The sequence below is a fragment of the Canis lupus genome, chromosome 23 (assembly GCF_003254725.2).
Source record: "Canis lupus dingo isolate Sandy chromosome 23, ASM325472v2, whole genome shotgun sequence".
Lineage (NCBI taxonomy): Eukaryota > Metazoa > Chordata > Mammalia > Carnivora > Canidae > Canis > Canis lupus.
Genome location: NC_064265.1, coordinates 50,612,356 through 50,624,427, shown reverse-complemented (window position 1 = coordinate 50,624,427; position 12,072 = coordinate 50,612,356). Strand labels below are relative to the sequence as shown.

At 37.5% G+C, this 12,072-nt stretch overlaps 1 protein-coding gene across 10 annotated transcripts in view; it reads right to left on the bottom strand.

Annotated features, from left to right (window-relative positions):
- The window catches only part of LEKR1 (leucine, glutamate and lysine rich 1), a 171,813-nt gene that overhangs the window by 15,219 nt on the left and 144,522 nt on the right, over positions 1 to 12,072 (bottom strand). For all 10 annotated transcript variants that reach the window (XM_025436133.3, XM_025436137.3, XM_025436135.3 and 7 more), the window contains 2 exons: positions 5,592 to 5,756; positions 2,267 to 2,566 (listed from right to left, as the gene is read on the bottom strand). In XM_025436133.3, the coding sequence (XP_025291918.1) occupies positions 2,267 to 2,566; positions 5,592 to 5,756 (465 nt within the window). The remainder of the gene's footprint in view (positions 1 to 2,266; positions 2,567 to 5,591; positions 5,757 to 12,072) is intronic.

The window sequence follows — 12,072 nt, the reverse complement described above, 5'->3', positions numbered from 1 at the left end:
GGAGTCCTCGGACCAATAGCCAGCAAGGTGTTAAGGCTTTCAGCCCAACAGCCATAATAAAGTAAATCCTGCTAACAACCACTAAGTGAGCCTGGAAACAAATCCTCCTCTAGTTGAGCCTTCAGACAAAACTGTACCCCTGACCCCTCACAAGAAGTCTTAAGCCAGAGGTACCCAGCTAAGCCACATTCAGATCCTGACCCACAGAAACTAGAGTAGATGTTTGTTATTTGAAGCCACTAAATTTGAGGATAATTTATTGTGCAATAAGGGATAACCAATACAGGTCCTTAAGGCTAATATTGAAGACTTTAGTCTATGCTTTTTATATATTAAGTTTTTGTTTAGGTCATTCTATCCTCTGGATGTCAATTTTTTTTTCTTTCTTTTTCTTTTTTCTTTCTTTTTTTTTTTTTTTTGAGATGTAGTGGGGAGAGAACAGAGAGAAAGGGAGAGAGAATCTTAAGCAAGCTCCATACTCAACACAGAGCCTGATATGGGGCTTGATCTCATGGCTCTGAGATCATGACCTGAGCTGAAACTAAGTGTTGGACGCTTAACCAACTGAGCTACCCAGATGCCTCTGGATATATTTAATCAATTTAATTACTCATATAAGATTGTCTTTAAATTCTTCTTTGAGAGCAGGAAATGGCAGTTGTCAGTCTTGTTCATAATTGTACAGATAGGGCCTAGCATAATGTTTGACCCATAGACAGATGCTCAGTATATAATAACTGGATTCAACCCTTCTATCTTTTTCTACTTGTCCTAGTTTATAGGTTACTCCTTACTTTCTGTATTGCCATTTCTTTGGTGACGTAAGCATTAGAAAAACCTGCTGGTCTAATTGCCTTTAACCTGCCATCCCTTCTCTACAGTTTCACCACTCCTGCCTCATTTGAAGTAAATCTGCATTGCCTCTCTCTTTCTTAGGGTTTCTTCAGCAGAACTAAGTCCATGTGTGCTCTCCTTTCCCACTCCTGCCTGGCCTATGAAGCAGGTCCCCTTATCAGGAAGGCTGTGCTGCTGTGTGCCAGCAGGAGACACGCAATGAGCTGACCCCCTTAACACCTGGAGAGGTAAGTAGTATGTTTAGTGTTATTTTAAAAGGAAAGAAAAGAAAGAAAGAAAGAAAGAAAGAAAGAAAGAAAGAAAGAAAGAAAGAAAGAAAGAAAGAAAGAAAGAAAGAAAGAAAGCCTAGAGATGTTGAGTGCTAAGCCTGAATTTATTTATTTATTTATCTATTTATTTATCTATTTATTTATCTATTTATTTATTTATTTATTTATTTATTTATTCATTCATTCATTCATTCATTCATTCATTCTCTTTGAAATTTAGAAGCAGAATCACTAAAATTCAGGTTTCCCAAAACAGGGAACATCATATCATGGAGACCTAAACGGCTTAGCAGTTCAGAAATGAGACTTTATTAGGAAAAAAATTTCAAATCAAAATAAGTCTATTCCAGTTTAGATAAAAAACATTGCTGAAATAATCATGCATACATAAGAAAGAAGACCAACACATATAAATTACCCTATAGTCTAGGTTGATGGAAATATAAAGCCCTAAAGAGAAATTACTTTTAAAATATATTTTGCAGGGCCACCTGGGTGGCCCAGTAGGTTAAACATCTGACTCCCACTCAGGTCAGGATCTCCAGGTACTGGGATGGAGCCCTGCATCAGGCTCTGCACTCAGCAGGGAGTCTGCTTGTCCCTCTGCCTTTCTCTTCCCTTCCCGCTGCTCATGCTTTCTCTCTCTCAGATAAATAAGTCAAAATCTTTAAAAAAAATAAATAAAATAAAGTATATTGTTTTTATTTTCAGATTATTCAGAAAATTATTTTCCGAAATTAAGTGGCAAGTGCTCTAAAAGTTTATTTGGCAAAGATTTAATGTCAAAACAAGTAAGAAATAAATATACAAAGGTTCCTAGTCTTATAAGTTTTAAATGGTCATTTGCAACATAGTAGAACAGGGTGCCCAGGAAACCGCAGAGATTATGTAATTCAATGAATTTATTTTATAGAAAAGGAAGCCAGATGCTTCTAGATCTGGCTTTATTTCTAGAAGAATGGAGAGGTTAAGTGACTGCCTAGTTAAGAACAAAACAAGGATGTAATTCCAAGTCCTTGACTAAAAGTCCCCGACTCTACGTGACACCAAGCTGCCTTTCATGTTTTTGTTTGCTGGTCTATTTTTTTGAAAGAATGTGTGCTCTTTCACTAATTGTGATGGCACCATCATCTGCTTCCTACCTGTTCCTGGGACTGGTTAAACTGCTGTATCAGTTGTGTTTGTGCCAGCATTACTCTTTCTAGCTCGTCCGACTTCTGCTTCATTTCCTTCCTGAAGTCCTCTGACACAGAATCATTACTATCAATTTCCTTCTTCAAACGGGATTCAAAGTCTGCAACCAGATTTTTAAGGTTTTCGATTTCTCTCTCCTTCGACTCAGAATCTTCAGTATATCGGATATAAGATTCATGGAGTTTTTCTTCAAGGGTGGCTACTTCTAGCCTTAGATCTCTAGTAGCGCCTGCGATTAAGTCAGGTATCTGTAAGATAAAGTTTGAATTAGTTTGTAGGCAATATCTCTAGGTAACCACAGAGTTCTTAAGGTTCTAAGAAGTTTATTCTAAATAATCAGTGTTCTCTTCCAACCAGATGAAAACAAATCCTATGACATTATACAGGCCTCCAAGATCTTCTTTTTAAAAGTTAAAGTGTATTTTTACTATGTAAAATAGAATTGCATATTAATCACTTGAGCATCCTTGGAAATATATAAATCTCTGTGTCTAGCCTGAGCTACCAAGGACAGCTCAAGTTTTGATCCAAGTACCTGTTTGGATTCAGTATGTGGTGGCTTTGGGACCTAGAAATGCCTGATGTTTGGGGATGCACGTAGGGGCGCACCACAGTTAGAGTCTACTCACACCATAGCAATGAGTTTTCCTTTGATTTATTTTTTTCTTTCTTATATATGATGACTGGAGGTACTCCAGGTACTATACCTTCTAAAGCAGTATTGCCCAACAGAACTTTCTGTGATGATATTCTGTGATGTCCAATATGGTAGCCACTAGCCACACGTGCCTGCTGACAGTAGTATGTCAATGCATGTTTAGCAACTGACTCACATAAACACAAAGCCAGATTTGTATCTAGTCTCCATGGTGTAAATATTCTCACCATGGCCAATTCCAAGGTGACATCACCAATTGTGGAGCTGGGAAGAGGTGGCTTGCCAGGACCGGCTAGTGAGCATTTTAAAATGTGGCTAATGTGACTGAGGAACTGAATTTTAAAATTTATTTAGTTTTTATTAATTGAAATTAAAGTAGCTACACATGGCTAACATATTAGACTGTGCAATTCTAAAGAATACCAGAACGCTTTGAAAATACATTGTCTCTCAAGGTGGTACCTCTAGATAAAGAGATGAGAGAATGAGAGATAAAGAGATGAGAGAAGATGAACAGCTTTTCCAGAGAGTCATGGGCGTCTTTGGAAGGGAAAAGGCTGCTTGTTTTCTTTCTCCTTAAAAAACAAAACAAAGAACAGAAAACAAACCAGGAAGACCAAAGCTGCTTTTGATGAAACATATCCTTTTTATTTATGCTACGGATATTGTCATATTATAAATATTAGTACAACAAGAAACCAGTTTATGAAGCATCTGGAAAACATTCATAGACCAAAGTTCCAAGGACTTTGTGAACTATTACTTAAGAGTTATGTATCTAAAATTTGTTTCAAATGTTAAATTTACATTAAGAATAACTTTTGCAAGAAATCTATTTGTACTTAGTAACTAAAAATTAAATTAATATTCCATTATATACAATTAATCTGGGAAGGAAGAGGGTCCTTGCTAGGTCTGAGCAGCAGTTTCCATTATTCAGAGGCGAGTCCACACTGAAATAGACCAGGTTATCCTTGGGAGATGAGGCTCCCATCGCCACAAATATGTTTTCATCTCTTCAAAAAGGGAGTCAGCTTTTAAAAATCAAGAGAATTCACTTGCAAAATCTGGATTTAAGACTTCTTTTGAAAAACCATAACCCCTGGCAAGTTGGGGCCTGCCATAAGAGGCCTCTCTCAGAGAAAACTAGTCTAGGAGAACTAGTCCATTCTCCCAGTAGGACTCTACTTACAAAACACAAAGATAAAGTTATTAAGAATTTCAAGAAAACATCTGCAGATCATTAAACTCAAGTGGTAGGAGGCCTTTTTGAGTATGAGGCCCCGTGATACTATATTTGTCACGTATTCCCGCAGCCGGCCCTGCCTATCATTCAGAGTGCTGTTGCAAAGGCTGTACCATATCTTCTGTACACCAAAGGAGGGGCCACTAAGTCCCATTTGATGTTTAATTTACACAGACTGTTAAGGAGTTATTCAGAGTATGGTTTCCCCATTGGGTCTTGGTTAATATATACACACATATACATCCATACAAACATATACACATATACACAAAAACAGGCATGTAAATAAATGACACTCAGGTCTTAAAATAACAAAGCAACCCTAACAAAACCTTAGATTATGTTTAGGAGGCCTCTGGCTGGCTTAGTTGGAAGAGTATATAACTTGACCTCAAGGTTGTGAGGTGGAGCCCCACATTAGGTATAGATATTACTTAAAAATGAAATCTTTTTATAAAATTATGCTTAGGACATACTGTTTCAGAAATTATGGAGGTAAATTACATTTTTCAAAATATTTCCCTTCGTTCAAAGATATCTAGAATTGGAAATATTTGGAATTAAAGGAGAAAGGCTTTAGTTGTTGGGAAAATGTTAATTATGTAAAACACCCCGTTATCATTTGATGTTGGATATTTGAGGTGTTGGAATATCTAACCACATTAATTATTAGTTATGTAATTTATGCTATTTTACTTTTATTTATTTATTTTTTAAAATTTATTTATTTATTTGAGAGAGTGAGAAAGAGCATGAGCCAGGCTAGGGGCAGAGGGGGAAGGAGACTGAGCACAGAGCCAGACATGGGGCTGGATCCCAGGACCCTGAGATCGTGACCTGGGCCAAAGTCAGACACTTAACCAGCTGATCCACCCAGGTGCCCCTAATTTATGCTGTTTTAAAAATAGGCTTATTTTGAGGCACCTAGGCAACTCAGTTGGTTAAGCATCTGACTCCCGGCTCAGTCATGATTCCAGGGTCCTGAGATCCAGGCCCCTGGTGCATTGGGCTCCTTACTCAGTGGGGAGTGGGCTTCTCCTTCTCCTGCTGCCCACCCCCACCACATTCCTGCTCTCTCTCTCTCACCCTCTCTTACTCTCTCTCCAATAAATAAAATCTTTAAAAATGTAAGTTTATTTTAGTAGAAAAAAATTCCATACATAGCTATATTGTATGTTTGTATGATTTGTCTCGGCTATTCATTCTGGAGACTATTTAAACCATCCCACCTACGTAGCTAAAACCAAGGCACAATGACCATGAGGAAAACTACCTGAGTTAAAAATACTGTACGGTGTTCTTGGCAGGAAATAACCAACATCTATAGTTTCAAACCCATTAAATAATAATGAATATCATAATGACAGACCTTTGTTTGTAGTTCCTCTTGTTCTTTCTTATACTTTTGGATTATTTCTTGGTGTTTTTCCTTTTCAATATCAAGTTCCAGTTTAGCTTCTTCCTTAAAAAGCAGAGCTTGCTCCTCAAATTCAACTAAATGTCGGGCTCTTTCCTTGGAAAGCTCAGCTTCAATCTAGGAAATAGAGTAAATTAAGCTTATTTTCAGACTCTAATTTTTTAAGATTAATTCTAATATTAATTTTTTAATGAATCCAATTTTTAAATTCTAATAATTAAAAATAATCTGATTCAGAATTTAGGCCACAAAAATTTGGGTCAAATATTTCAAGATCTTCTAAGACCTTCTAAGACTCGTAAAGTGAATAGAAAAGTTAGGGCAATATATCATGACAGTTTTTGGAAATACTAAAATCTTAGTCTTCTGTATATTTGTATTATAAACTAAGTCCCTGTCAGAAATCCCATAAGAAAAAAAAAGAAGATTTTGATGTCTTTAGACTAAGTTCTGCTGAAAGCTCAGAGGGGATACACAGTACAAATGTTGATTTTTTTTTTTTTAATGGTCTTTCCTGATGGAGATCTCAGAAAGTTTTGGAGTCACAGTTTATCATTTTAATGTGATTGAGGTCAAAAGGATGATTAAGGAAAAACTCAGTCAAGTCAGTGATGCCTGTATCTATGTTGGACTCAGATAGAACCACAGCACTGGAGGGGACCTTAGAAATCCCCTAGTTCCATTTCTCAAGCTTCCATGAATAGTGGAAAGAATAAGCAAGGGCTTTGGATTCAGATGAAGTTGAGTTTAAATCCTGGCTCTAAATCCTGGCTCTGCCACATTCTAGCTGAATAATCTTAAATCGTGACCGTAACCTCTCCTGGTGGAGTTACAACTAGTTCCCTTGGGAGTTATTAGGAAGATAAATGGGACAAACCGTATGTATAAAGCTCTAGCACGAGCAGGGATTCATTAGTCAGTGGAGAATACGTCTATGTTCTGACGCTTGAGTCCCTACCACAGGATCTTCCCCAAACCATTGCCTGCCCTGTGCCTCAACACCGCTAGAAACCATAATTCACTTCTTCCCAGCAAGCATTTCCATTTTCAGACAGTGCTAAGTATTAGGCAGTTTTTCCTTTAGTTCAGCCAACATCTCTCTCCCTGTGGTTTTTAACCATTGGTTTTGGCTCTGCTTACTAGAACACGTCTTTGAGTACTGGAGTCATCCAGGTCTGGTTGTTCATCTAGTGAGATTAGAGAATCTCAGTGACAGACTGGCTCTAGATTTACATTGTGCAATGACTGTAAACGCCAGATAGCTTGGGAGGAAAATGTCAAACTTGTGACTGTGACTCTGAGATTCAGACCACTACGAGAGGAGGAGAGAGGTTAATATGAATTTCTCAGGGGAAACACTGAAACCAGTGTACCAGGAAACAGAAAATTTGCTAAGAAAGTTTACATAAAGCCCTTTAAATTAAATAAAATTCAGATAGAAGAATAGCCCCAGCGTGGGGTCAGTTGAGTTTATTGCACTAGTTATAGGACTAAGCGTTTCCTCTACGGCAAAACAATTCTGTTTATACTCAATGCAAGTAGTTATTTTGGCTCTCTCAAAATAAATTTCTGGATCGTTTGAGAAAAAGGATGTTAAGGAGCACTTAGGAACATGATAGCCCTGCTCAAATGTGTTGTTCTCAGACTTCTAAAGGCAAGAGAAGCCTTGGGGGCACTCAGGAAAAAAAACAAAACCAAACCACCAGATGTTCTTCTGAATTCCAGGTACTTACATCTACCTGCCTCCCGCTAGCCAATACCACAGGTGTCTCTAATAAACTGAATCGGAAACCTAGATACAATCCCTTCCCCACCTGTTCCTTCCCCAGTCAGGACACAGAAACCACAATCCATGTAGTTATTCAGGTCAGCAACGGGGCATCATTTTTACCATTCACACCTAATCCAGCACGAGTTCTATTCAGTTTGCCTTCAACAGATGCCTTGAATCCATTCATTTATTTTCATTTCCACTCCTAACGCTCTAGTTCTGGCCGCCACCACCTTTTCACTGGCCTCTTTCCTTCCACCCCTGCTTCTCTCCAATCCGTGGTACACACAGCAGGGTGTACTTGACAAAATATAAATTGCATTATTTTATTTCCTCTTAGTGGTTTCTCAATATGTTAGTATAAAATCAAAACTCCTAAACATGATCTTCTACTGGGCCACCACCAACCCACGTGACACTTTGTGTGAAGCAGAAAAGTGTCCCGTCCTTAGGTGAACATAGCCTCATGCTGAGGACAGCACCTGGTGGGCAGAGCGCTGGCTGGATTCCAGCTCCCTTCCCTCCCTTGGCCTGCACTGTGCTGTTGGGCACAAGGCAAACGCTGTCTACGGCAACCCCGGGCCCCTCCAACCTGACTTTCCCTTTCCCCATTTGATTAGCACACAGTGCTCCAACCACACTGGGATGGATCAGTTAAGAACACATGAAAGGAGGATATCAAAAGCAAAAACATTTGAAAAACTTGCAAGGTTCGACTTTAAGAGTTAATAGCCCACGAGATACCCTGACACCGTTAAAAAAAAATACAACTAAATAAAACAGTTTTTGAGAAGCTCAAGAGAAATATGTGTTGAAGTGTTCAAAAAAAAATTCCTTGTGTAGCTAATTGGTAGAGCCAACTAGTCATTTTAGGACAAAAAGACATTTCTCAAAATATGGACCGATTTCTTGAATTAAGAGAATAAGAATGTATACAGACCAGGTGGGACAGGCCAAACTGTAAACTAGACAACAGAAAGACTTTAGACAGACTCTTTTAGAAAGTTATTTAATTGTATTATGGGGAAGAATCTAGTTATGCAATCAGTAGAGTCCTTAGAAGAGGACGAAACAAAGTATTCAGGGAAGAAAAGGTAGCTCACAGACTCAATGAGTCAAGTAGCAAGGAGATCTCCTTGCCCCTACACTATTCCTTGGAGCGAGCTATTGTAGGTAAAGAGAGGGAGAAAAAGAAAAGAATAGAAGGAAGGTGGGAAAGAAAAAGCACGTAGGTAGAAGAGAGAAGAGTGATTTGCTGAGTTGAGTTTTAATTTGCACAACCAGAGAAAGGGAAGCAAAGTAAGGAGCTTCAGGTGGGATTTCTAAACATTTAAGGAAGCTGCGATGGATGCCAAGGGCCACCTGAACGTGTTGACACCGTAGCACAGAAACATGATACCCCTGGTTCCTTCATAATCTGAATAGTTTGAACAAAATAATGAGCCCACAAACCCGATGGTTTTGTTAAGCCGGTGCATTATTTGTCATTGAGGAGACGTACTCATGCCAATTACCATGTTTATGCCTTTTATAGGTTGGTACAAGCTCCGAGATGGGGGCACCTGGCTGTGGCTCAGGTGGTGATCCCGGGGCCTAGGCTGGAGCCCTGCGGGGGCTCAGTGGGGAGTCTGCTTCTCCCTCTCCCCCTCCGCCTCCCCCTCCTCCTGCTGGCGCTCTCTCGCTCACTTTCTCTCTCAAATAAACAAAATCTTAAAAATAAATAAATAAAATCTCTTAGATTAAAAAAATAAACATAAAAATAAATATCTTCGATGGCAGAATGTGTGCTTATGCAAAATAAATGAATTTGGTGATGGTGCTTACGTAAAAGATAAATGACTATATAATAGCTAATAGTAATTTTAATAATCGTGGGGAAATTCTGATTTCGAAAACCAAAGCATGAATAATATACAAGCTCAGGAGTTACACAAATTAAAATAAATGATCTCTGTACAGATTTCAGGTTCTAATTTTTTTTTTTTTTTTTTGCTTTTTATTGATCCATAGCTCCCGTTAGCTCAGACTCTCTCCTTGGTGAAGGTTTCCTGATGACTCTAGAGCACTCGGAGTATGTTGTTTTTTGACTCCCTTTGAATTTGTATGGAAACACATAACTACTATTTTATAACACCCGCGTCTAATACGGATGTGCAAAATGCTGTCTTTTCACTATTTTCCGCATGAGATATTTGTGGTTGATTCTGTGATAATTTTCTGTCTATGGAGCCAAATACCATGTTGTAACATAATCACTCATTAGTGATGATCCCCATAAAAGCAAGGGAATTTCAGATGCTGAAGTAGAAATTAGGCCACTTGTGTATATTTGATGGGTACCTATATAATTTTAAAAAATATATCTCCTAAAAATAAATTATTTTGCTGTTTTCCAAAAATTAAAAGCAAACGCTGGTGGAAAACTAACACACCAGATTATTTATGAATTAACTACTGAATAAAAATATTGTAAAAGTAGATGGTTATTTAAATATAAAAATTTTGCAGTAAAAAAACCAATGCTAAGGAATCAGAATATGTATTGAAGTCCTGCCAAGAATTGAGTGAACTCAGGATGAAAGGAGAGACTATTCACTTGGTGGTACCAACACAAGGTAGGGTGGCATAGTATTAACTCATTTAATTCTTATAATATATAATAATAATAATAATAATAATAATATATAATAATTCTTATTCACACTGTCTGGATCCTAAAATAGGACCAGAGAGGTTAAGTACCTTCTCCAAGATCATAGAGCTACTACGAGGTGGAGACGGTGTGCACACCTACCTGTTTCTGGTAGATCCCCTGGCTCACATGTTTCATTCTTCCATCTAGCCTGTCTCCCCACACACCTACATAGCATGGTGATTAAGGGCATGGACTTCGTATTTATTTAGTTTCAAAATGCTTGGGGATCTTTCCAGATAGCTTTTTGTTCATAAATTCTAATTCAATTCCACTGTGGTCAGAAAAAATACTTTGCATGTTTTGAATCCTTTTAAACTTATTGAGAGTTATTTATTTTCCAGAATATGATCTATTTTAGTAAATGTCCCATGTGCACTTGAGAAGAATGTTTATTCTGCTGTTAAATGGAGAATTTTATAAATATTAGGTCATGTTCGTTAAAAGTGTTGTTTAATATATCTCTTTAAAATAAATTGTTATAGGGGCACCTGGGTGGCTCAGTGGTTGTGTCGCCCTTTGGCTCAGGTCGTGATCCCAGGGTCCTGGGATCAAGTCTTGCATCGGGCCCCTGCATGGAGCCTGCTTCTCCCTCTGCCTGTGTCTTTGCCTCTCTCTCTGTGTCTCTCATGAATAAATAAAATCCTTTAAAAAATTGTTATAAAAAACTATTACACTATTTTCCACAGACTATATCTCTACTTATTTTCCAGATGTTTTTCTGTCAATTATTGAGAGACGGCTATTATTGACATCTCTAATTGTGGATTTGTCTATTTCTTCTTGCTGTCCTAACAATCTTTGCTTAATTTTAAAGCCATGTAACTAGGTGAATAACATGTAGGATTATTATGTCCCCTTGGTGAACTGATCCTTTAAACATTATGAAATGATCTTCATCATCCTTACTAATATTCTAAATATTCTGATAGCTTTGCTTTGAAATTTACTTTTCTTTTTTTGAAAATATTTATTAATTTATTTTAGAGAGAGAGAAAGAGAGTGCCTGCATGAGCTAGCAGGAGGGGGAGAGGGAGAGAGAGAGAATCCTCAGCAGACTCTGTGCTGGGTGGACTCTGACCCTTGGCTTGACCCCAGGACCCTGAGATCATGACCTGAGCCACAATCGAGTCAGCTCCCCACTGACTGAGCTACCCAGGCCAAAATTTACTTTTCTAACAGTAACCTGGTTCTTTTAGTTTTCTTTTGATTTGTATCAGCATATACTCTGTTGTACATCCTTTATTTTTAACCTATTTATGAAAAGATTTCTTTATATTAAAGTGTATTTTTTTGTAGGGAACATAGTTTTGGAATTTTATCCAACATGACAATCTCTGTCATTCAACGGGGATTTTTAAGCCAGAGCTTGGCAAACTATGGCCCAAAACGGACTAAATTTAGCCATTCATTTGCTTATTGTCTATGGCTGCTTTTAAGCTATAATGGGAGAGTTGAGTGGTTGCAACAGAGACTCAATGTCCCACAAAGCAAAAATATGTACTAACTGGTCCTTTATAGAAAAAGTATGATAACCTCTGGCTTACATGATTTACATTTAATTTGATTATTGATATGATTAGCTTTAAAGTTATCTTGCTATATGTTTTCTATTTGACCCATCTCATCTTTTTTCCTTTTCCTCTTTTTCTTTTTATCTTCTTCTGAATTGAGGGTTTTTTTAATTTCGATTTTATTTTCTTTGTTGGCTTGTTAGCTATAATTTTTTTCCTACTTTTGTGGTTGCTTTAGGATTTTAGCTTAATGCAATCTATCTTCTCGTGATAGATCACTTCATGTATAGGAATCTCACAATAGTATACTCTGTTTTTCCCTTAGACACTGTGTTATTTTTTAATATATTTTGCTTCTACATGTTATAAGTCTCATATTAGTCAATACTTTGTTTCAATAGTTAATTATATTTTTAAAAATTCAAATAATTAAATGCTCATGTTTATCCACATTTT